The following is a 27,064-nucleotide window of genomic DNA, read 5'->3' on the forward strand; positions in this document are numbered from 1 at the left end:
GAGAGGAAGAGAAGAGAAGAGAAGAGAAGAGGAGAGAGGAGGAGAGGAGAGGAGAGAGAGGGGCATTGTGAGTCAATGTGCTGTCAGGGGTGGTGCATTCCAGCAGGACCAAGCTGTTCCTTGGCATGCAGCTAATGTTCACCATCCAGCGGACGGGAAAACAGTCTCGCTCCACATGAGCTTCATGTACTCGCCTTTTTTTTGGTTTTAAAAGGACACCAAGAGCCTTCAGTTTTGGCATTTCCACATTTGGTAACTACACTGAAGCACTTGCAAAAGAGGTGCAAATTACACTATTACACTACAGAATTCTTTACCACTGGTGTGTTTTGCAGGCATTACACTACTTATAAATGAACCAAGCTTCATGGTGACTACAGTGCTCTCTGGCTGTAAAGAAACTGTACCATAAGCAGAAAAAAAAACAAAGTTCTTTAAACCATGAAAAAATCCTACCTTCAAACACACAGAAATGAGAGCAGAGTTCATTGTTTCCACACACAACCATCCTAGAGTTTTTGTGAAGAAGAAACACGTCCTCACTGCACGCAGACTAATCTTCAGACTGACCGAGCGTTTGTCAGAAACCCAAAACGGAAGCCGAGAAGACAGATCCTCATCTGCTACTTTAAACAGTTTAGAGGTCTACCCACCAATCTCCCCTAATTTACACTCCCAGGGCGAAGGGCTCGTTTGGGACCGGGTCGTTTGGACCGCAGCCACCAGAAGGGTGGAGGGTGGGAAGTGAGATCTGATCTTTCTCAGTGAAATTTTCAAAGCTGCCACAATAAAAAAAGAAATTGTTTAAAAGGGAAAAAAGCACAGCACACAGGATTTCTTCAAATAACAATAAAGTTCAGTAGCATGCGGCAGCCTACCAATCTCATAGAAAAGTCTACCTGCAGTAAATAGAATACTGTACATCTCACTATATGTACACTGTAGATGTTCTGAACACTGGGTGAGGATATGGCTGCAGCTCATTGTGCTGATATATTTAGAACATTGCGACCTACCCACTGGTGCCAAAAATGCACCAAGTGCACGTTTCTGTGAGCACACCCTGGATCACTGAATCAAAGGCCCACAAACACAACAAAAGCAAACATCTAGGAAGGAGATGGGAGAGGAGAGATGGGAGAGGAGACAGATAGCGGAGGAGGAAGAGAGACTGAGAGGAGGAAGAGAGACGGAGAGGAGGAAGAGAGACGGAGAGGAGGAATGAGAGACAGATGCAATCTCTTGCCTGCTTCATTATGGGTCGCCTGCGCGTCTCCTGACTGCTCCAGGGTGCTGGGAGTGGGCAGGACTCCTGTGGACTTTTCCCTGGCGAGGGGCTCCGATCCACCAGACTCGGACGTCCCTGATGGAGCGACGGCAAAGAGGGATGGAGGGAGTGAGGATGGTGCAGACACAGAGAGAGAGAGAGAGAGAGAGAGAGAGAGAGAGAGAGAGAGAGAGAGAGGCAAATGAGAACACACACAGCGCAGATACAGTATAAACACAACACAAATAACCTTATAACAGAGTAAATCATACACTCTGGCAGGTGGAAGAAAGAAAGAGAATGTAGAGAGAGAAAGACAGAGCAAAAGAAAGAATGAAAGAAAGAGAAAGAATACTCTAGGGCACGAGTAACAGTGAACCACAATAGACAGAAACAAATAACATATGAACACACTGAAGCTACACACATGACAAAAAAAAAAGTATTGCTGGTCGTAACGGCTGCATCATTGTTGACACTTCACATCAGATTTTTTTCCCCTGCAGTTCGAACAGTGTGTGGGTGTTTTGGGAGCGTGACAGGGAGCATAGCCCCCTACTTGGTCTCTTTGAATTCCCGTCTATGTGAAATGCCCTCTGTGCCCCCATCTCCCTCCACTGCCAAGACTCCCTTTTCATACACCTCGGTGTGTGAGACTGTGTGTCTCTGTGTGTGTGTGTGTGTGTGTGTGGGGAGCGTTTTCTTGGGCGCCGGGCGCTCATTTACATGTCTTTGGGGCTGGACAGAAAAGGGCCCGCTTCTCTAAAGCGCTCGCTCCGCCAGCCTCCCTAAGACCACGCTGGGGTCATGTGGTCCTCATGGGAAACTGCAGACCCAGATTTGAGCTGCGGCATGACACGGCTGGCCTCGCCACACACCCCACCAGCCTGTCAGCGCCGCTGCCAAACCGTCACGCCACATACAGTAGGCCATGTTCTGTTTACACTGTTTACCGTTTGCTATTAATTGTTAACAGTTTCACTTGAACATGACTGAAACAGGCACTTGAGGTTTGTCGTTCATGCGGAAATACTGTTTTCATTGTGCTGTATTCTTTGGTGCTAGCGTTTCCCAACCAACGGCTTTACTTGTTTTCACATCAGCACTATAATCTTTGTCAGTTATAAACAGGAGAGATGCTACATTTGTTGTGCTATTGACTTCCCACAGTGGCCAATCAACAACCAAGCCTGGTTTACATCATACAACATTACACAGGATACAACAGCACTATGCAAATTGGCCGCAACACTATAAAGATTGTGAGGAAATGCAGTTACATATAGACTGCAAAAACCCCTCAGATTAATGGTGCGTATGTCTTGTATAAGGGGCTTAACCTTTACTTTGGAGCCACTCACTGGAACGGTACAGTAACCAAACAGCCCTACAGCTATAATGAGCACTTTGCGCTGTCAGGTTCTGTGGCCAGCGCCAATTTTTGACTTCCGCAGCTGGGGGTGGCGTTACATAAACGCCCCTGACCCCGTCTGGCCCAATCACAGGACGGCTCCCGCTGCTCCTAGCCCGCGCCCCGACAGGTGCGAGGGGCAGGAGGGCCGCGACCCCGTGGGAGAGCACCGGGCGAAATGGCCGCCGTTGCCCTAATCGCTTGTGACACGACACACAAACACACAGGGCAGCAGGTACCTCAAATCTGAGAGTGAGGAAGCAAGCAGGGTTTGAACCAACCAGGTCAAAGGTGAACACATAAAGTGGGGTTAAGGGTTTGGAGATATGGGGGTGAAACTCCTGCAGGGGGTTGATCTCTGAGCTCAGGTTTTTAAGGGTACTGATGTTTGCAGTCAACTCTGTTTAAGTCCAGTTGATAATCAAAATGAACTTCAACTTCAGTCTGTTGCCATGTAGTCTTTTCTTGGCCAAGTTCAGTCTGTTCCCATTTTTCAAGAGTTGTTTTGTTTGTTTTGTTTAAAAGCTAAAGGTCAGCTGGACTAGACACGAGTTCCTGATTTGTCTGAGACTGTACCAAATAACATAGTAAACAAACTTAACCAAGGCTAGGAAGCTTTTAAAGGTAAATAACTTTTAAAGGACATGACGGAGACTGAGAAGATCTGAAGGCAGGGATCCTGAATGAGACCTGGTCTGCCATTCTGGCAGCTTCCTACTAAAGGAGCACTTCTTGGCCTCTGATGTCTGCGTACCTTCAGTGAGTGAGCTGGGGCTGGGCTCAGTCGGAGGGGACACGTCGCCCTCGGCGGGGCTCGGGCTGCTCTGGTCCCTGGACGCCCTGCGCTCCTTGGCGGCCTGGATAGACCTCCGCTTCCTGTCCCGATCCCGGTGTGTGGCAACCAGGCTGCGCAGGAAGGTGTCTCTGCAGAGGCACCCGACACACACACACAGACAAACATGGAGAGTGAGCAAACTGGAATCATCTGTTTTGTTTTTCTTCCCCTCCACCAAGATACCACTACCGAGTGCTGACGACATTTGTACCCAAAGGACCCTTCAAAGCAGTGATAAAAGAGCAAGTTTTATTTTTATCAACAGTTCTTGGTTTCTTAGAAAAATCATAAAATAAATAAAGAAAAAAAATATAGAATTTGAGGTCACCCTGATGTGATTTGGTCCACTTAACCCCTAAAAGCGGGGCGCTTGAACGCCCTCGGCCACAGATATGCTGCCCACACTTGTGAAGTCAGACTGTGGCTAACGACAGAAGCCAGGCCAAACCACCACTGCTCCCCAGCACCCCTCTCCTCTTCCCCCACCAAGCCACCCGAACCACAGACGGCCCCCAACGCCCCCGCGTATCGCTTTCAGAAGCGCAGTCATCTCCATCACATGAACACATGCAGGAGTCTAAACATGGCAACAGATAAATGATCTAACATAAAATCTCTTTGGCTGATATCTCAAAATAATAATAATAATAATCTGAAATTACTATGGTTTCCTATATGACTGATGTTGAGGAGAGATTTGATTTTAAAACTTGATCTAAGAATAAAAATAAATATACTACATATTGCATGTCCATATATATTATCATCTGATGTGGTTAAACAATATTGTAGTGCTATATGCGTTAGTAAAACACCACAGCATACCAGATAAGTAGTACTTCATGCCTTAAGTCAATGTCCTTCACACTATTGTTAGGCCACAAAATAACTATTCTGTATGCCAAATTGTCCTGAAATATGAGAGATATATAATCTGCTCTAAGTGCTTCATACCTAATGGATGACCCAACCATAGCCGTACTGGAAATCATTGTCTTTAAGTCGTCCCCATGAGTAAACAGCTCAGCTGTTTACATACTTCAACTTCCCAACAAAACCAATTCAGAAACCAATCACCAGGCAGGAACACAACACAGCTGTTTTGAAAGCATCATTAGAGGATTAGAATTTTTCCAGTTCATTTTCATTCCCATCCACCAAAGCATGAATTTCACAAATCACACAACCAAGATCAATTAAACAAGAAAAGTCGTTAACTCAGCACCCAGAAAGCATGAGGCTTCAAGCACGGCAACCCAGGGCAGCAGGCCCCTCAACCATGCTGCGAAGGGAGGCGCGTCTCCACAGCCCCGGTCATCACACATACTCACTCATAGTTCATAAGAACCGGACGATCCTTAGATACGTCGCAATCCGCCGAGCTAGGGGAGAGACATGACATTGTGCAAGGCTTGACAGGAGAACAATGAGGAGGTTATGAGATCTGCTTCACACCACACATAAAAATTCTCTCACTTCCTAAATGGCATTTATTTTTTTCTCTCTCGTCGGTATGATAGATCTACGAGGTATCACAGCTGGAATGATCCTACAAATAAACTGATCAACAACAAAAAAGTGAGCACTAAAAGAATAAACATTGAAACATTGAAATTGAAATGTAAGACAATGGAGAGAAAATGACAAGAGAAATGAAATGGAGGGAGAGAGAGAGAGAGAGAAAGTATAGCCCAGAAAGCCAGGTCAGAGCAGCAAAAGCATTTCAGACGAACACCTGTTAACATAAAAAATATTTAACTATCTAAGTGACTACCCCCTTAGCTGCAGTAAATTAGCTGCAATCACCCTTCAGAGGGGAAGCAGGAGCATGCCAGTTAATTAGGAAATGTACTGCTTGTCGCTATAGGGACTGCTGCCACAATCTCCATCCAGGGGCTTATAATGAGATTTGCCTGTCAAGTGACCTCCATCAACTAACAAGTTTTTAGCCGCTTCCTTCGCCCTGGGACAGCGAGTACCATAATGATATGAAATCATAGCACCTCCAAAAAAGCCACATTCTTTGGCCACGCTGTTAGCTACTCACCAAACACTGTCGGCTTGGTGCAGTCTGTAAAAGGAGAGAGGTTTGGAGGGGAGGAATGTTGGACGCCGAGGCAGAGAGGAAAGAGATTAGGAAGCCGGCCAAACATTATGAAGGAGGAGGAGGAGAGGAGAGAACGAGAGAGAAGTGAGGGAGACAGGCATGAGACAAACAGTGAGAGGAGACGCTTGACAAGAATAAAAAAAAGTAGTAGAAAGTAAAAAGAATGGAGCCATTAAGGAAAAAGAAGTGCTCTGAAAACAGGATGGAGAGATCTGAATGCAACGTTTAATCACTTTACCCAAAACTGTCACATCTGTAAAAAAAAGTTAGACTACTTAGAACAGTAGTCTATTTGGAAATGGCAAGAATGAAAAGAATGAAAGAGAATACCGACAGCTCTTTCTCTATCGACATCATCATCATCATCATCTAAACAATCATCATCACAGTCATCATCAGCATCAATTGAAATCGTGACCCATCATGACCAGCCTAATCACTCCTCTTTCTTAAACCTTTTCTCCCTCTAAATGACTGGCAGATTATCATCCCACTTAACAAATAACGTAAATTAACTTAAGAATGCCAACTGCCAACTTCACACGAACGACAACTAACAGCTAAGACAACAAGAAACAAACAAACAAACAAACAAAATGAGCTCAACACAGCATCTCTGGGCTCTGTTGCCATCTACTGTAGCCCCTTGAGCCCCTTTACTCACTTAAAGACGTTCCTGCTCTCCGTCTTAGCCGGCTGCTCTGTGGTCGTCTGGGAATGATTGTCCTGTGGGGCAGTGTCTGTGGGAGACTCACTGTGGACAACGCGGAGGATGACAAAAAAAAAAGAGAGACACACACACATACGCACGCATCCAGAGTCGGACACACATGCACGCACGCACGCACACACACACACAGAGAAAATAAGAGTGAGCGCTCAGCCAAGGCACAGTAGCACAGTCAGCCCAAGCTGCTCAGGCACCGCGTCTCCAAACAACAGAGTTTCCTGTCAGAGTGGTCCGTGGAGGCTGCGCATTCACACACACACACACACACACACTGGGGGGGGGGGGGCTGCTACTCAGAAATCATATGGTGTGTGAGTGCGTTCAAATGTATCTATACAATTCAGCTTAAACAAAAGTAAAGAGAAAACATTGAAATAAAGGTTTGTTTAAACTTTTCACTTTAAATGTAAAACAATCTTGTAAATTTCCTCAAAATGTCAGTAAAATAAATTTGCATGCTATAATATTTAATGTTTAATATGGTACCATCATGCCTATCTCCCACCACTATTATGCACTTCTTTTCTTCTTTTAGTAGCTTTTAAATGTATCCTGTGGTTATTTTCCACTTAATTCTATGATCCTTCGGTTAGCTAGTTCTTGAAAGTGGCAGCACATAATGTTTGCTAAGTCTGTTTGCTAAGCTCTACTGCACTGAAACTTAAATGTTCCTTCTCACTTGTTGCCTTGGATAAAAGTGTCATTTAAATTAATAAATGTACATTTAATTCATGTGGATGCCTAAGAAATATATTTTTTTATTTGTTTGGATGAAAGTCATAATTTGGAAGTAATTATGGATGTCTCCATTTAACTTTTAAACTGAGGGGGGAAAAGATTATGTTTTCACTGGTTAGAGAAAATGATAACTGATAACACATTTCTAAATGTTCTCATAATCGTGGTCAAACATGATATGACAACATCTGATGTCATACCATTTTTTTTTTTCAAGAAAAATAAACCAAATGTGATCAAAGGATATTTTGCAGTTTAGTGCCTGAAATACAGAGTAAGCCAACATTTGTTTATAACACTGGATGAAGGACAAACCAGTGAATGCTAAACTGACCATAGACAGCTAGCCAGCACCCCCAAGAGAATGGAGTACGAACTGGAAAACCATCTGTGCTGTCGAATGTCTAATATCAATGGACGACCACAAGGATTAGGGGTTTTGGGGTGAACCAGACCTTTAACAGATGAATAGCACTAGACAATCTGGGACCATAGGACCAATCCTAATGACCAAGCAGAGCACCCATTAATTACTGTCATTTAACTATGGAACACAGAGGCGCACACACACACACACGCACAAACGCACACACGCACACACAGCTTTGAATACCAATGGCACCCAATCCATCAGTGTTTCTTACTTCAGCCTCCTCTTCTGATCTGACATCATTACACACACAAATAAAGATGAACTGGGTGTTTTTCAGCAAAGCCACTCAAGTGTGCAGGAGAGAGAGAGAGAGAGAGAGAGAGAGAGAGAGAGAGAGAGAGAGAGGAGTAGAGAAAGACAACACTAATCCCATCCTCTCAAAGACTTTCTCTCTCTCTCTCTCTCTCTTCCCATCCCATCCGTGGGTCTCCATAGGCATTTCCCTGTAGCATTAAACGCAACATTGTGTCATTGCAGAGTGCAAACACTGTGGATTTAGGTGCCACATTGGATTCATTTGAATAATCTTTGTGTTCCTTGTTTTTATACTCTATGACGAGTAGTAAAAAAGAACATAAGAGTTTAGCTTCGGTGTTTTAAATAGGAAGAGAAATGAATGCTTTTCAATAGTGTCCAGCCGAGGTGGACATGGGCAGGTGAGTGAGTGGACCCCCGACTAAGGCCTTGTAAGCTCTTTTGTGGTTAGTCTGGAAAAACTGGTGTTGAGACAGAAATGAAAGCTGATTAAAGTTGCTGTACAAACCTGTTAGAGGCTGCTGAGGGCTCCTCTGTTATTGACCCAGCCTTGTTAAACAACCTTGACCTTCTAGAAATCCCCATAGACGACATGTACTGACTGACGAAAGATCGCCCCCTGGTGGAAAGGCCAGGAAGAGTGAGAGAGGAGGAAACAATGGTGGTTAAATGGTGAGGGGGGGGGGGGAGGAGGAGTGTTAGCTACACTGGAAGACCCAAAAATACCAGCACGCAATTGAAAGTAAACCACCAAACGAAATCCAACGAGTAGAAATCACAGATTAGCATGCAATACGCGACAGAGAGAGAGACAGAGGCAGGGAGGAGAAAGGGGGAAATGAAATTACGAACTGAGACTTTGAGTTGACTTCTTCAAATACTTTCAGGTTGAGACGTGGTGAGGTTAGTGAAATGGCAGGCAGTGCACACATAAACAAGAGGAGCGGACAGCATTTGAGCGAGGTTGTCATTCAGGGAAACACTGGACACTAGGGAAACCTTCCTCGGTGTGGACGTTACTTATCAATGACGTCCATGTTTGTTTTTGAACACAGCAGCCTACTACGGCAGTCAGATAACACACAGCGATGAAAACAGGCGATAAGAAACTCCATCTCTTTGCAAGGTCCGGCTGGTTTGTACGGACCAGACTGAAAACACGACCCAGGACCCTTGCACAATCCAGAGGGCATAAATTCCATGAGGTTTACTAAGTGAACAGCGGTTTCCAGATAAAACATTTGTGTTCCACTTATACATGCTGCTTGTCAACTGAATAAAATGTTTTTCTTTGGCCATGGGCCTATACTTGGAAAGGCATGTAGCAATTTAGGTGCACTTGAAGGCACAGAGCTCAGCCTCACGAAGAGAACACACAAAACCCACCTGACAATCAATCTAGCCATCCAATCAGATTAACGTGAACATTAAGAACACGTTCTCTAAAACCATGACTTCAAAGCACCAATTGTAATCCCAATGACCAAAAAGAGTCCTGAAAGCAGCACACATGTCATAAAAAAGTTCCAACGACAGTATATGAGGCCAAAGAAAAGATATGGAGACCACAACACTCCCACTGTGATGTCACGATCACAGCCTTTACTTCACTGGCCTAATTGTACACAGAACCAGACTCTTACAATGCCATCGGTCCTGCCTTGGATTTTAATTCAGGACGTGAACCAGGTGCATAGCAATATCCACTTGGGAGAAAACCGTGCTGAAAGTTTAATACCACTGCAGCAGCACAAGCGTCTGTTAAATGCATGGCCTAGCCTATAAGCCAGTCAATGAATGTACTGGAATGATTGGGGGGCTCCACATTTAAGCGTTTTCCAGGATAAATACATGGAGAAATCATCAAGAATGCAAAATCAATCAGCGGACGACAACTTGGAGCGCTCTATATTATGTACAAACATGTTGCGCCGAACCAACAGACCCTCGCACGCAACATGCAACCAAGGCGATTAAGAACCGCAGGAGCAATAACTTTTAAACAAACTCTGGTCTGATGTTAAAGGGCCGAGGGCCAGGGAAATGTGCTGATGTTCCTGCGCTTAAATCATTTTAAACACTCTCCGGCATTCTCAGCACCGGCTTGTGTGTTAGTATGGCTGCTACTACAGCACATTACCGCATATGGGAAAGGCCGGGGTCCGGCATCCGTCAGCGGCCTGTCAGTGGCCATGTGATTTGTCTCTCCCACATGCACAGTCATGCCGCTGCTGCACGCTTACTGGAATTCTGTCTTGCGCTTTTCTCACAGGCGTATATATATGGAGTTGGAGACACACACAGACAGACACACAGATGCACAATGACACACACATCCACAGACACAGACATCGACTCACACACAGAAAGCCAACATACAGGCTGGTACAAACAGACAAATTTCAACACATGGTCTTACACGTGGACTGACTGGCTTGCACAAACATGCAGACTGACAGCTAAACTGACTCACAGCTCTACAGACATACACTCAACTCACACATACAGTGTCATACATGTCCGTGTGTCATACATGTCGGTGTGTCATACATGTCGGTGTGTCATACATGTAGACTCTGATACTGATGACATCATTCATGTGTAGGGGGGACGAGGGCACTCTCCAGTTTTCCTCATAATGACTGCAAATGATGCATGCTTCATTTGATACAAATGCATGATGATGCAAGTCTTGGGCACATACTGTATCTAATATTCATTGTATTGTCATACTCTATTTCAGAGTGAAATCATTAAGCAATAACTTAAGGGTGCACACCCATGAGTGGGTAAGTTGCCACATTAATTTACATTTATTTATTTAGCAGACACTGTTGTCCAAAGTGACTTACATATGTCAACTATGTTACAAGGGATTACATTGAGTAACTTGGGGTTAAGTGCCTTGCTCAAGGGCATAACGGTGGAAGCCGGGCATTGAACCCACAGCTTTCAGGCTACTGCACACTAGCCCCACTACACTACCGTCGCGCATTCAATTATTGAGCAATCTAATTGAGTTAGATTTACAACTGAACTGAACTTAAGTGAACATAAAAGTGGCCAATGATTTCTACAGAAAATAAGATAAATCATGTCCGTAATGTTCAAAGTCATAATGTTCAAAGTCATAATTCTGACATAAATGGCCTTTCCTGATGTAGTATGCATGCAGTATGGGCCATTTGCTGCATCATGTACATTGAAAACAAATCTCCTTTGGCTGCTTGAAAATAGCTCCACACCGCCAAGGCAGAACACACTTGTTCTCAGCTGTTACATGTTTGATGTGATGTACATATATACAGTCACATTAATCAAGCCTGGTCCTAGACTAAACATTTTTTCACTTGAGGTTTTCTTTTAGTCTTGGACAAGGCTTAATCCATGTACAGGAAACTAGTCCACAATATTTATTGTTGTGTATGTCGACACCTTTTTATTTTCCAAACTCACGCCTCAACACTTTCTTCCCTCTGTGCACTTAGGAGGGATTTTCAAATGCAAAGGATTTTGAGTAGTGAACACAACACGTGACAATGTGCCCAAAACCGTCTAATTACAGTAGCTACTTAGAGCTAAATATCAGGGCTGGTTCAGTCTAAGACAGTCTAAGACTGAACCAGCATTCATCACATGAAATGTGGTATGCACAGTTTTCCTTTGGAAAGGTCAAAGAGGGAAAATTGTTGAAATGTTCAAGTTCAATTTTGAGTTACCTTGACGAGGGAAACAAGATGTTGACTAAGAGGATTGAGTTTCAGTTTTTCAGATTGTGCCTCTAGATTTGGAGATATCACCAGTTCCCTCCTCTTCTCATAACAGACCAACTCACATGCACACACACAAACTAATACGGTCTCACATACACTGCAGTTCAGTGCACAAACACACAAAGAAAGACGGCAACTAACTAAGCCACAAAGTACACACTTATACACACAAATATAGAAACACAACCAGACATAACCCTTGAGACTAACAGCACTGGCTAAATAACGGTCATCCATCACCAGCGTAATCTGCAGAGGGGGGGGGGTTATCTGAGCACTGGACCCTGCAGAGAGGCAGGCTGGGAGGGAGATAAGCAGGAGGCTGGAAAGGAGTACTGATGGCTCTACCAGCGTGCACACAAAGCACACATGTGCCGCTAACGCTGCGACAATGCAGAGACTCCAGCCTGGAGGATGGAGATTTAGCTGACTGCACAGAGAGTTACACACAGGACAGGCATTCAGAGAGGTGGAAGCACAGAGCATGCACTGCCACTCAGTGGATGCAAAGGAGAAGTTCATGTTGTGAGAGAAAGGCATGTTTAAATGATGCTTAGTGGGCAGAGAATTCCACTTCAGACATTTGTGCTTTAGCATGACTTTGTGCATGATCTTAGCATTGCTGTGTAATGGATTTGGGTATTAGTGGTCCAAGCAAGCTTCTGAAGCTTCGGAAACTCATGGCAACACGTGGGGGGTTAAGCAGATTTGACACACAAGCACACATACTGTGAAGGCCAGATTCACTCTGGAACCTATGCAAGCATGCACGTATACATCCAGATACACACACACACACACACACACACACACACACACACACACACACACACACACACACACACACACACACACACACACACACACACACACACACACACACACACACACACACACACGTGCGGTCAGACGCACACTTACGGAGGAGTGGGAGAGGCCAGCTGCTCCTGCTCCTGTTGGGGGGGTGGAGTACCGTTAGCGGCCACCGGGGGCGGCACAGGGGAGGATCTCTGGGAGCTGTTGTTGGACGTGGGGGTGGACGGGGGCTGGGGGCTGAAGGGCTCGCAGAGCTGGGGGGAGGTGGCACGGCTCGGGGAGGAAGAGGAAGACGGGGTGGAGGAGGTGGAGGTGGGGGAGACTGGGGGCGCCGGGGAGGAGGTGGAGGTGGGGGAGACCGGGGGCGCCGGGGAGGAGGTGGTGGTGGGGGAGACCGGGGAGGAGGTGCGAAGCGCGTCCTGGAGGTGGGCAGAGGACCTGCGGCTCCTCCTGCCCTCCTGCTCGGGGGCCGAGCCCTTGCGGCGCTCCTTTCGGACGTGCGGGGAGGCATCCTCCGCATATCCGTCCTCGTATTTCAGGGCATTCTGGGACACACACACACACACAAGCAAACGTTAGAAAAAATACACCTGTCTGCCATTTCATCACATTATCTAAAGGAAAACATACACCATCTCGGACACAGTGCGTGTGCATTGTTTTTAGTAAGTAAAGTAATTAAATTTAATTTATAAAGCACATTAAAACACAGCATAAACTGACCAAAGTGCTGTACAGTGGATAACTAACGATAAAGACTAAGACAAATAATACAATAATTTATTACATAAATAATAAAATAAAAATAAAAATAAAATATTTTTTCACATTGAGTGGGGAATCTGTTCTGCACCCAACAGAGAAAAACAAAAAGTTTTGGAGTTGCTACACCATTAAAACCTCACATTATTCATTACATTACTGCATCGCCTCCACTCTGTCTACAGGCTTCATTCTCATCCCTCATGGAAAACATCTGCTTGGCTAGCGGATGATGCGGGGGGATTGGTGGTTAGGTTTTTGAGGGGGGGTTGGGGTGGGTGCTATACCTCGTATATAGTGAACTGCAGCTTGAGGTCTGGTTCGGTCCCCTTGGTATTCATGTGCTTGTGCATGATCTTCTCCATCCCCTGCTGCTCAAGACAGTCTGTGACGTCATAGAAGGAATCCTGGTCTGGCAGGGCGGAAACAGTCTGTGCAGGAGCCAACGCGTTAGTTCTCCAGTCCATTTACAGTGTACACACACACACACACACACACACACACACACACACACACAGACACAGACACAGACACAGACACAGACACAGACACAGACACAGACACAGACACAGACACAGACACACCACCACGCTCGCAATGATATATTCAGATCTACTTTCAAAACGTCACATAGCAATGTTCAGCTATTTCTTCAAAAGACATCTGTAATGGTACACATCAGTCCAAACAGTGCATCTGGCAGAAGGGCCTGTTAATCTCCGAGCTATACTTTCATGGAGTCGCTAACAGTTTATCATGACCTGGATTAAAGTCTAGTCACAGGGTCAGGGGTTGTCTTGGTTTACATCTGGGTGCCAATACCTTGTTTATGAGAGACATGGTGTACACAAAGAGTTCTGAGTCTGAGCCATTCTTCTCCTCCAGAATCTCCACCAGATACGTCCATGGCTTCACCCCTGTAAATATTTAGAGTTTATGTTAACAGTTTATGTTTATAGTTATTATCGAATGCTTTCATCCAAAGCAAGATAAAATAAAAAGCATAGCAAATGGGTGAATTCATCTGCAATATATTTTATACAGTTAAAAATGTATATCACTGAGACGTGCCTCAAGTAGAATATAGGGACTGACTGGATTTACCAGCCAGAGAAACAGAGATGTCCAGAGTGCTGTTAGGTGTTGTGAGGTAACGTTATAGGGGAAGTACCTCTTTTGGCATCCACAGTGTTGACAGCCTGAATGAGCAGCGGGCTGTTAGCCTCTGTGTACTCAACAAACACGATAAGCAGCTTCAAAGCAGTTTTCACCACCAGCCGAGACTGGGAACAAGAGGAACAAATAATAAGCATACGACAGAGAGAGAGGAGAAGAGGTGGAGATAAGTCAGCATATGACAGAGAGAGAGAAAGAAAGAAAGAAAGAGAGAGGGGGGGGGGGTCAAAATTGAGAACATTGAAAAATGGACAAAAAAAAGGAGAAGACAAAAACTGCATCCTTCCAACACTAGATGGCAATAGTGACCATGACTGAAATCTATGAATGGCATCAAGTATGGGTCCAGACAGGTTCGACAGCACAGAGAAAGTGTGTCTCACAAGTGAGGGTGGAGAACACCTTTCCCACTGATCTATTAGTGAATGACATCTGTTGATCATTTGAAATCTCCCCCTTTTGCATGTTTCACTTCTGCTTTACATTCTACTCAACGGGCTTTTCAAGTTTCATTCACAACGTCTTTACTTGCTAGGGTGGTTAATATTATGTATAGAAATGCATACTCACACTACAATACGTACACTTGGCACTTCATGTTCTGTCTATGTTGAGTCTATGCTCAAAACATCATTTTTTTTAGTGCAAAGACTTTTGTTTACAAACACAGACACTGTTGCTAGAGGAAAGTGACATCACTTTAGTCCTGTACTTTCATTACAGGATGCGACACATTTTATAGATACATTGCAACTCTGAGCTATTTTTTAATTACATTCATTATCTAATTTACACCACTATTTCTTCATGAAATCAGGAAATTTAAAACAAATTTAGTCTGCAACTGCTGGCAAAGATGAGTCAAGACATGAGGGACTAATTCAACACTCATAAGCAACACACAAATACTGTGCTGCTGACAGTTTGAAGACATGCTGGAAATTAAGAAGAAAACTGCTGTCTGAAAATGAAGCTCAATAGAAAATCCTCTCCCCAAATGGTCAAATGGCCACTTAGGTGATGCCATATGATTTCTGCCCATAATTCAATTGCTAAGGAGAGCATTGACAGATGTGAAAATTAGGGAGGAAATGGTCACATTGGACTGAGTGAATCCCTCACCAGGCTGCCACTGAGGGTGTAGAGCCATTGCACGGTCTCGTTGTGGTGGATGACGCCGTTCATCCCGTCCACAAACAGCATGATCTGGCTCAGGGCTGTAGAAGCGAACACAGGCAATAATTGGGATCACACGTCTCCACAGCACTCAAAACAGCAGATCTGGGATCATTCCTCACTTGTGTTTCCCTGTATGCATATACTGTCGCATACTATCAGATTAGCCCCTGTGAAGTTTACAATGCAGTCACAGTGAACGTACACAATTACCAACAGCTTCCTGAGAGCTCTTGGCCTCCCTGAATTTCTAGCATAATGTTCAAGCAACTGAGTTACAGGGATATCTTCACTTGCCATATGTACTGTAAGAGAAAGAAATACATTTCTTTGGCTTCCCTTGCCACTGGCTGATAAATCAGAGATCCACATAGCACTCTCCTGAGCACCTATCCCCTACAGCAGTGCATTCAGTGGCTATTACACAGGAGGCGCAGAACTAGAGAGCTCCTGCTGATCACCCTGCTGATTCAGCTGATGCACAGAAAGGGTTTTCTTCTGCACCTCAGGTTGTAGATAGGCCCAGGGGTCTTACCTCGGAGAATGTAGTTCTGGTAGTTCTGATCAGCCTCTGCCCCTACTTTGATGAAGCAGGTGAGCCCATCGGAATTAACAAACTCTGGCACCAGGTCTTTGTCATCCTAGATCAAACCCAACCAAAACATGTTGGATCAAGTAACAGTAGTTGTGGCAACTGTTTGTGTTTATACTGTGTTTGAATGTCAACAACACTGCCATTATCACATGTCAGTAACTTTTTATGCTGGTGTGGGTTTGTCTGTGCCATAGATATATCTATGGGTCTGACTGTATGTCCAGAATAGTTAGTATACATCTGCTTCCTACACCATCCGGGGGGAAAGCCTCCCCCCATCCCATAAAGTGAAGAATAGCCCCATTATAAAGCAGCCATTCCTGGACAAAACTCAATGAATTCAGCACCAGTAATTTCGCTCTGAATGCACTTTAAGAGAGAGTAAAACAGCAGGTCTGGATGCGGCCGTACTATATTTAGCGGCACGATCATGCATTCAGCGTTTTTCCCCACAGAGGTCTAAACTTATCACGGCTTCATCTCCTAAATGATTACTGTTAAAGACTTCGGCATGACTGGTATGCATTTCCTCCCGCTGCTGGACATCTGAACCCTCTTGTTCTAAGCTGGGGTTTAAGGGAGCCCTCTGCCTCTGGTCATGTCAGGGGCACAGCAGGATAGGTGATTTGCAGTGCTGATGTGATGATGCAACGTTACTGGATGAGACACGAATGGCGGCTTTACCTGGAACAGCTGCTTTAAGGAGAACAGGGAACGCCGGAGCTCAGGCCCGTGGGAGTTGTACAGCTTCTCTGGAAGACACACACACAGACACACACACAGACACACACACACACACACACACACAGACAGCCACAAACCTGTTATTCATGGTGGACTATGCCGTTAGAGCTGTGAAATTTATTTACTTGTTTTTCCCCCATTCCAATTGTTTCAATAACTTCCAACTCCTTAAGTTAATTCCCAAGGCCATCATGTAAATCCAGAGATATTTCAAATATCATTCTAGACCAAATGAAAGAGACCTACGCAGAGAGAAAGACTCTTTTATTGAGAAAGCTTAATTTATTGCATGCATGTATCCAAACTGAGTTTAAAAATGAACTTCAGCAATTTGAGCAAATTTGCCACGTAATGAAATTCCATCTGTGCCGGCAGCTCCAGAGGAAAAAACGAAGACAGCAGCTCATTGAAACTATCGTCATAAAGATTAGGCTGTGGCTATGGTTTCGCACCACGTGCCCGAGAGTGTTCACTGACTGTCATTAGTTAAGACAGGCCATCCAGCACAAGCTGCACACAGCCAACCACTTTTTCACCTACTGTGACGAGTTAGAAACCTGAGACAGAGCTTCTGAAAACCAGTGAGATTATTTGCATTAGACACACATATTTAAACAGTAAATCAAAACTGTGGCTTTTGGGATTTAGGCTTCTGAAACCATGACCGGACCAGCTAATACTTTGAAATTATTGTGGTATTTGCTTTTAAGGCAAGACAATATTGGGCTACTGAGTTTGCTGTAACCAAACATCTCCGTGCAGTGAGTGACCGCTATTTGGACAACCTTCCTGTTACTTAGAAACAAGAGTTGGAAACTCGAAACAATAGGGATGATGGCCATTTTGAAAGAAAATCACTTCCTGTTTATTCCTTAAAGAGGTCAGTGCTCTCCTTTGTGTTGTTGTTGCAACAATGTCCTGTTATGTTTGCAAGTACATGACCCATCAGGATTACCAGCAAAGATCAGGCCAAAGATTGGGAGAGATTTCACAATCTGGTTCAGTTCAGGAAATGCCGATTAATTAAATATTAAAACGTCCCCTTTTAAATTTCTATTCCCCATCCCTAATGTGCTCTACTGTGTTGTGTAATGAAACAACAGCATGTGTAACCTGATGACTCAAATTGTGGGGTGAGCTCAAAGTTGAAAGTTAATCATCGACACATCTGAATGGACGGAAAAAGAATCCACGTATCGCAGACTAAAGAATCTGTGGAGGAAGGAAAGGACAGAAGCAGGGTGAGAAAGACAAAGAGGGAGAGAGACGGAGATAGAGACAAAGAGAGAGAGAGGAGAGGGAGAGAGAGACAAAGAGAGAGAGAGAGAGAGAGAGAGAGAGAGAAAGGGGGTGAGAGAGAGGAGAGAGAGACAGAGAGAGAGAGAGAGAGAGAGAGAGAGAGAGAGAAAGAGAGAGTAGGGAGTGGAAGAGAGTTGACAGAGTTCCTGTCTGGGAATTCATATTACAACACCAGTGCCAAAAAGGAGAAGAGTTCCCAATTCCGCATGGGAGCATGTGGTGTGTGTCTAGGCCCCACAGACACTTGTGTCGGTTTGTGTGTGTCCACTCCACCTATTTTAGGCGCTTGTGAAAACAAACACAAGTCCCTATGTGGAGCCTGCGGTGAATTCCTGATCGTTTTCGCGATGCTAGCCCACAAGTGCGCTTGCCTATGTGTGTGTATATGTATATTTGTGTGTGTGTCTATGTGTGCATGTGCATCTATGTGTGTGTGTACGTCTGTGTGTGTGTGTGTGTGTGTGTGCATGTGTCTATGTGCATGTGCGTGTGTGCGCATGTGTCTATGTGCATGTGCATGTGTGTGTGTGTGTGCATGTGTCTATGTGCATGTGTGTGTGTGTGTGTGTGTGTGTGTGTGTGTGTGTGTGTGTGTGTCAGATATCCTGTGGTACAGGCCAGAAAGACAGAGACTGGAATCAAGTCCACGCTCCCACACCAACTGCAGACTCTGACACAGAGAGATTCACTCCCGTAAACACAGTCTGGGCCCTGATGACTCTGCCTGCTGCTGCTGCTGCTGCTGCTACTGCTACTGCTGCTGTGGCAGCCTACAGACAGTGGAACGCGTAGCTAGCTTTGCGTTTAATGTGGCATAAAACAAGAGGCAGCCAAAACTCCCTGAATGTCCTTCAGCGTTACACTGGAGGCCAAAAAAATACTGCATGTAAAATAATTTAGGACAATTTTCAGGGAACACATGCTGGGAATGTACTGCATGAGGGAAGCTGGCAGACTTCACAGCAAGGCACTGGGCAGAGGAGAATCCCACCATGCACTGGTAGTCAAGCAAATTTCCAGTGGAAACGCTATAAATCCTTGGTAGAACACATTCCATTGTGAATCTTCATGAACAGACAGTACTTCAATGGGGAGTATGACAAGGGGAAGGACTGAGGAGAAGTTGCCTTTTTTCTATGGCAACCTGTGGGTTCCATTATTGCTTTGACAACGGGCAGACTGTCTCTATGATGGGCATGGACATGGAGTTCTGTCTCTGCAGCGTTTCTCTGTTCTCCATGTGCGTGCGTTTTCCCTTCACCCCCTCCAACCCAGTGGACGCGGCCTGAGCCTGCTCAGCCACACTGAGAGGAAGGAAGAAGGACAGGCAAGTCCAGTGCTCCACACCACCACCAGAGCCTGCTTAACCCTGATAACTCCTACAGCGTCATCCCGCAAAAGAGCACAGCAAATTTGCAGAACAGACAGAAAGACTTATCAGACAAGAAAGCACAACATACACACACACACACACCCAGACAAATACACACAAACAAACTGTAATAAACCACAAAAGCCTGAGTGCTTATCAAAATTCCAGGATGTTTCAAGCTAAATAAATACACAGACTAAAATGGCGGACATTTTAGATCTCCCGAAAATGCCACCAGGGTCTCTATGGAATTCATGCTTACAGGAAACTGCTCCAATTCCTTCTTTTTCCCCGAGTCTCCCAAATCAGCTCATTATATTAATTATGCCAGAAGTCAGTCTTTCCTCAGCCTGTGTGGTCATGAGACACATTCATTCCCACAAACACAGTGTTCCCAAGTCAGGAGTCTTATAAATATGACTCGCGGACATGGGGCCCAACGAACCCAACTGCTCCCAGTGGCCCTATCTGATCTCTGTGCTCCCCTTCCATGCTCTCCATTCTTCTTTTATGACTCCTGCCATCACACTGCGTCTCTTGTGCCCAATAATACCCCTCAGAGTCGAGCTGACCGAGTTACATCAGAGATACACAGATAGCCGTGGACAACACAGCCTTTTTCAGAGACGTCTCTGGGAACGATTGATGACACGACGGCAAAAGCATGATGAGAGAGGTGGCTGCAGTCAACAAGGCACAAATGTTTACAATCCGCCCGCATACATACACACAAATGTGCACGCTCACAGACACACGCACACACCCACACACACGCACACACCCACACACCCAAAAACAGTTTCCAAACACCAGGCTGTTTGTAAGGACGACCAAATGGTGCAATGGGAATGGTTCCGAGAAGTGCTGTGTGCACTTTCATAAGAAAGAGAAAAACACTCAACCCTGTCTTTAAGTGGTGCACACAGCTATGTCCCTCTTCCTGATATAAAAGAGAAAAAGGCTGGGCTGGAGAACACTGCAAGGCATTATTATGGCCATATCGCATTCAGACTGACTGGGGCTGACCCATAGACTGAATGAAATAGGGCTGACCACATTCCTTTGTGTAATAAAAGATGCATAATCCTGCAGGTGAATGGTGTCCCATTTTGATGACAAAGCGGAAGTACTTGGAAACTAGCGCATTCGGGAGGTATTTTTATGATCGATACCAGGATATGATATGAAACTCCCTAAGGAGAAAGTCCCATCATGACATCATTGATTATATCAGCTCCTGCCAATGGGTTAATCCTCCAGATATGTGCCAGTGTTTATAAAAATCACATTCCTCTAATGTCCCTATAAAATGACAGTGATTACAGGTATGTGTGTGAGAGTGAGTGAGTGTGTGCGTCACATGTGTGCAAGGAGAACGAGGAGGAGGCGGTCAGTGTGGTCAGTAATGAGACATCAGCACATTCTTGTACCACTTGAGTCAGACAGGATGAGATTATCAGAATGAGACGTTCCTTCTGCCCTCTTCACTCCATAAATCCACCATCTCCACCCCCCGCTGCGCCAGGTCACAGGATCCAGAGCGAGAGGGCTAGACAATGCTGCCTGACCTGTAAAGCAAGCTCATCCCAGACAGCTCCCCAATACAATGCCACACACCACCACAGAGGGAGAGCAGAGAGAAAACATGTTAAACAACATTCATTGACTAATGAACACAGAACTGGACAGAAAAGAAAGATTTCAGGTCAGTGACTTGCAATGCACTCGAGAGGTCCATTATAAAAATCAATCAATTAAATGGCACAATGACTGGAATCGCAAAGTGCCTGGGGGGCTAACTCTGAAACCACAGCCAAGGCAGCATGTTCCTCTCCGACAGCTTCAGACTCAGAGTCTATCATGTCTACATCACTTTGGCCAAAGTACACAAACACATGTTAATCGTCATATCCATATCGTCGACTTCACCAGTGAAAACACCAGTTGTACTAAAGTGCTTGATCCAATCCAATTGATATCATACACTGAACTGGACACTAGACAGTTTAACTCTCAAATTTCTCTACCCTTGAATATATTGGTAGCTATATGAGCAGCATACAAGTATCAGTATTTTGATGTGCCTCTTACTGAGATTGAGAGTACAAAAGATAAAATACTACAGGATTACAGACAGGATATTGAATTTTGTGCAACCCCAACTGAGAGCTATAGTGCATTAGGAACATATAATCCAGCTCCCTCAGCTTCTCCCTTGTGCGTGAGGAGGAGCTGTGAGTCAGGGAGGCAGGCATTGATTGACAGCCCCTTTTGTGTGAAAAATCAGTTTCCGTGTTTTTGGCTTCTTCCTCCCTGGTGGCAGGCCTAGTCGGTTACGGGTCCACATCAACATTCCTCTCAGTGTGAAACCCTGGAGCCATCCTTTTTAGTCTCCTTGGCTTCCTCAGCTTCCTTGTCAAACGCAGCACCTCCAAAAGAGGGTTTCCTCAATGAAGCGAACCAAAATAAACACGCGCCGTTTGTCCGGACAAAGGGTGCCAAAGTCGGCTCTGACCATTAAAGCATGCAGGGACAATTCCCCGTGGAGAATTTTACTGGCCAAACGGATCAGCCAGCCCCCCTAAAGGTCATGTAAAGACGCAAGTTAAAAGATACACTAAGCAGGAGTTAGGGTCAAAGGTCAGAGATCACATGTGTGACCTGTCAAATGCCCCAGGTGGTCCGCTTTCAAGGTCAGAACCAGAGACCTACTAAAACATATCTACAAACACCCATATATGGACACATGTGAAAGCTCACAACAGAGACCTGCATCATTAGAGAGAGAACACATTCTTGAGAAAGAGGCACAGAGCCCCAAAATCTCAGCAGCCCAGACCAAAGCTCAGCAACCGTGAAGGAGCAAGAGCAGTGGATATTAACATGTGAACACAACAAGTCTTTTCTTTCCTCTGGGGGGAAAAAAAAACAACAACCTCCACCGCAAAAACAGACACAAGATTCAACCAGGCCGGTTCCACTGCTCAAAGGTGCTTTTATGAAAATCCTCCGCTGATACAGGAGATACGAGCTGCCAAGCGGGCAGGGATTGTGCCCGTGGGCGATGTGTCCGTGCCCGCTGCTGGGCATCTGGCAGTGCTTAGCTCGAGCGTTTGGTGGAGGCTGTGCAGATTGGCATCAGTGGCAGACAGGCCTCTGAGACTAATAGTCCCACACACACACACACACACACACACTCAGATGCACACTCAGGATCTCAGAACACAGAGAGACAGCAGAGCAGCATACAATACCACCACACGACTGGCTTCTCAAGAGCTTTCAAACTCAAGCCAGGTGTGTGTTTAACAGGCACAAGCACACGTGCATTGCATACACACGCACGCGCACATGGCATTTGAGACTTTTTGAGTGTTGCTGAAGCATACAGTGGGGAGCAGGGTGGTGAGGAGAATGTCTGTTTTTGCGCTCGTACACCTCCTGGCCTCTGAGCCAATGAGTACTACACTGGAGAACTATGCTGTCAGCAGAGCCAGCACTTTAATTTGAGATAAGCACTTGGGCCTTGGTTATTATTTCAGACCAGCTCAATAACTACACACACGGGGCAGGGAGTCTGGCAGAAGGAGAGAGAGAGAGAGAGAGAGAGAGAGAAAAAGCACACAGCGCGCAGGTCACACCTGACTGTCAATAAGCCAAGAGGCTAATGTGGTGTCTCAAGGCTTTTGGCAACCACCTCCCAAGCAACCTCCCAGTGTGGTCCCACTGCAAAACGATGCAGATCAGTTAACGTGTGCGCAAACTTGAACTTATGTAAGAGCTACTTTTGAGGAGAGGAAAACATTCTCTATACCTGTAGAGAAATCATGAGGAAAATTACATAGGTATTTATGAGAACATCTATTAGGAAAATTCTTTAAAGAAATTGCATTCGTTCATAATTTGCTCATTTCTATTACACATTAATTAATTAATGACAAATGAATTAATGATCATTCCGTAGCACAAATGTAAACAAGGTTTTAGCCCTAGAAGGCTTTAACAGTGTTCCGAGGGTCAAAAGCCTCTCATCAGTACTGCACTAAGGACAACCTTTCATTCCTGAGTCAAGCAGTCAAAAGCTGCCAAGGCCACAGCAACAATCCTAAACGCCTGCCATATCTGTGTGGCCACTTCCACGAGGCTAAGGGGTGGAGGGCAGGGGACAACCAGGGTGGGATGACTCATGCTGTGAGGAGCGGAACCTCCCGAGTGTGTTTGTTGACGCATGTCACCGAGGGCAACGGCAGCAGCTGACACATCAGCAGGGCGCTGGGGCAGCAAGTGAGTGGCGGCTAAGAGCAGGCAGGTGCCACCACAGCCCGGTGGAGCAGCGTCTATCACCGAGACGCCAAATGTTTCGGCACTGACCACGCGTCTTTAGATAGCATTTGCCGAGGGGCTGTGGAACTTGGCCCACGTCCACACATAGAGTTACATGCGGAGGCCAGCACCAGAGACATAACAGTTTAAAGACCTATGGGAGGGGAGAGGGGGGTAAGGGCTAATCCCAAAAGCCAACAATAACATGCCAAAGCATGGCAACCTTGGGGGAACACGAGGGAAATAGATGCCTGGGACACGGCACTGGCATCATGGAAAGATGTATTAAAGACTAAGCCGCCCTGGCAGGACGAGGGTCTCTGCAATGCCCATAAGAGGCAAACAACATATGATGAGAGTGAGTCATTTAACAGAGAAGGCAGAGGAGTCAGTGCCCTCCAATGTGTCTCCAGAGATCATCTTCCCCTCTCTGGAGAGAAGAGGTATGAGAAGACGTTTATGCAGAGGATACACATGAAAAACATCAGAGAGAGAGAGAGAGAGAGAGAGAGAGAGAGAGACAGAGAGAGAGAGAGAGAGACAGAGAGAGAGAGAGAGAGAACACCAAAAGTCAGTGTTTGCATACAGGCACTGCGTGTACCCCTCTCTGAGCTCCAAGACGGGAAGTACAAATTATAAATATCCGCCAATAGGAAGCGTCGGGTTCTGCTAACCACCCCTGTCCCCAAGGACCAGTGGCTGCCAACGGCCGCCCTCAGGACAGAGGAGGGCGGTGTGGCCCAGAGATCTGGCCCCAGAGTGGGCAGCCTCACAGGGCCCTGCTGCTGCTGCTGCGGAGACTTTTCAACCTGGTTGCTTTTAGCACGGACCGTCCAAGCGCTCGCACTGCTCAGGCCACGAGGGGGGAAAAGAACGCAACAGCAATTCAATTGCAATTCGATTTCCATGTTATTGGGGAGCTGAACAGTGAGGGTGTACAAGTCAGCCAGGAAACACACTACAGCTGACGCCAGTGGAAGGATTTCTGGGTGTAAACATGGGAAGGGGAGAGAGAAGACAGAGGAATAGGGAGAATGACAGCAGGGTAAAGTTTATGGATGGGGGTAGCACTGGAGTGAAAAGTATGCATGTTGGCTGTACCTTGGCACCGGCTGATACAGCTGTAGGTGAGAAAAACAAGGCCAATGTGCAATGTTCACAATCACAGCGACACAGCTTACTTTGACCTGGACGGCTGCATTTAAATGGAGCAAGGGAAGAAAACTGTCTGATTTATGACCTTTTTTCTAGCACAGCTAAGCTAATATACTAGCATGAGCATGAAACCAGAGGGGGGAAAAACAGAAGACTTTGCCCTGGCAAGAAGACCCAGATAGGGGCTAAGCATTTCCTGTTGGTGTGTATACATGACAATGCATCATTTTAATGGTGTGTCTACAGGGAAAAAACTCAGCACTGCTATTGTCACAGGCATTACAAATATTTAGACAAATAAATAGTTGGACTGGGTGCTTATAAGACTGAAAAGAGAAAGATATCTACATCAAATATATATGAGTCATAACTAGAGTCCGATAAGAAAGCAACAGAATTCCATTCATTCAATATGACAGGAATCATCCAGCTCCTCAGAACACAAAAGAACCGATAACATTACTTCAAAACCAGATTACCCCAACCACACACACACACACACACACACACACACACACACACACACACACACACACACACACACACACACACACACACACACACACACACACACACACACACACACACACACACACACACACACACACACAACAGACTAGCACTAGGGCAGTAGAAAAGCAGTTTGTACAATAATTACACTATCCTCTATAACAGTGCCATTAAGCCATTAAATATTTTTTTTTCTTTTGACTGTTTCACAGCTGTGAGTTTTCACTGGAAGGCACCGAGATGATGTGGCAGCTACTGCTTGCGAGTGGAAGGGGGAGACAAGTCCAAACAGCTCACTGACTCCTGGCACCATGGCCAACTCATTGCCAGGTCCCAAGCGGTTCTGCACCACAAAAGGGGGAAAATACCAAGAAAAAAAAAGGAGAAACAGGCTCATGTCTGAACAGACTGTGAGTCAACTCAGGACATGATTCTATACTCAAACACTTCATAAAGGCCTCAGCTTGCTGAAATTGTAGGCTATTCGTAACAACCTTTCCTCTTTAGGCTTCCCACACAATGAGTCCCTGTGTGTAAAAACAGGATGGCCTCGGAAACGGGAAAGACACTTTATCCCACTCTTACTCAGACAGGTTAGGAACACACACCCCCTGTGACTGCATCCTGCACACACTACAATCTGCAGATGTCAGAGACACAGAGGGAAGAGGAAAAAACATCATACTCCCTTGCCAGGGGTGAAGCTCCACACAAACAGGTTAAGATCTCTTTTAGGTACATCATGGAGACTCTTCAAAGAAAATGAACGATGGCCCAGAAAACAGGGCACAGCACAGAGGGCCACCCTCTCCTTTATGAAAACATCACCTGTGCAGCAGGATTAATAGAATAAAAGCTGACCAAACTGATGCATTTTGTCAGCATAGGTGGCCAAGAAAGACGCATAATACCTAATGTCAATATGATGAGGGGAAGGGGCTTTAGACTACAAATTCTGAAAAAAGAGCAAATAGCAAATGAAAAAAAAGTCATCACGGTCTACACCAGCAATAGACTGCCAAGAAAAAAAGAAAGAAAAAAAAAAACACCAACTGCAATCTCTACACTGCTGTCAAAGTGAAATGGTCTGCACTAGACTACAAAGTCGCATAATGAATGTCAATCTTCAACAGCAGTCTATGCTTTAATCCCCCTAAACTCAGTAAATGGTGCATTCTCCATTCTGCTTTGAGGTCCCGCCAACTGGCACAAGTGTTTAAAATGAGTATTTCCTTGCACCGAGGCCCTTGTGATCACTCTATTCTTTTCCAGGACGGATGCACTTAGGAAAGACCCACTGTTTTGAACACATATACCTCAGAGAGTAAATTAACTAATCAAACCCAGTGACAAAAAAAACACAAAAAAACAAAGGTCAATAAGTGATGAAGTGATGTTTTCTGACAGAAGTTGATGCAAGACCGGCGAACAGAGAGCAGCTTGTTCTGTTGCTGGGGCCTACAATAGAGGGGCGTGACTGGAAAACACCTCACTCCACTCCACTCGGGAGGAAAACACTTAAAGGGAAGCCAGCATAGGAAACGTAGATATGTGACTCATTTCGAGAAGGCTCCACATAAAACACAG

The 27,064-nt window shown here is 45.4% G+C and overlaps 1 protein-coding gene across 1 annotated transcript in view; it reads right to left on the reverse strand.

The window, feature by feature from the left end:
- The window catches only part of fhod1 (formin homology 2 domain containing 1), a 42,523-nt gene that overhangs the window by 9,013 nt on the left and 6,446 nt on the right, over positions 1-27,064 (reverse strand). The window contains exons 4-15 of the mRNA XM_076286976.1: positions 16,759-16,826; positions 16,015-16,120; positions 15,426-15,520; positions 14,299-14,410; positions 13,950-14,044; positions 13,415-13,558; positions 12,471-12,910; positions 8,285-8,395; positions 6,285-6,374; positions 4,845-4,895; positions 3,433-3,602; positions 1,247-1,363 (exon numbers count right to left, since the gene is read on the reverse strand). Coding sequence (XP_076143091.1) covers positions 1,247-1,363; positions 3,433-3,602; positions 4,845-4,895; positions 6,285-6,374; positions 8,285-8,395; positions 12,471-12,910; positions 13,415-13,558; positions 13,950-14,044; positions 14,299-14,410; positions 15,426-15,520; positions 16,015-16,120; positions 16,759-16,826 — 1,599 coding nt within the window. The remainder of the gene's footprint in view (positions 1-1,246; positions 1,364-3,432; positions 3,603-4,844; positions 4,896-6,284; positions 6,375-8,284; positions 8,396-12,470; positions 12,911-13,414; positions 13,559-13,949; positions 14,045-14,298; positions 14,411-15,425; positions 15,521-16,014; positions 16,121-16,758; positions 16,827-27,064) is intronic.

This window comes from Alosa pseudoharengus, unplaced genomic scaffold, assembly GCF_046254945.1.
Source record: "Alosa pseudoharengus isolate Yale_2024_CS ecotype anadromous, Long Island Sound unplaced genomic scaffold, YU_APseudo_1.1 YU_APseudo_1.1_scf_16, whole genome shotgun sequence".
Lineage (NCBI taxonomy): Eukaryota > Metazoa > Chordata > Actinopteri > Clupeiformes > Clupeidae > Alosa > Alosa pseudoharengus.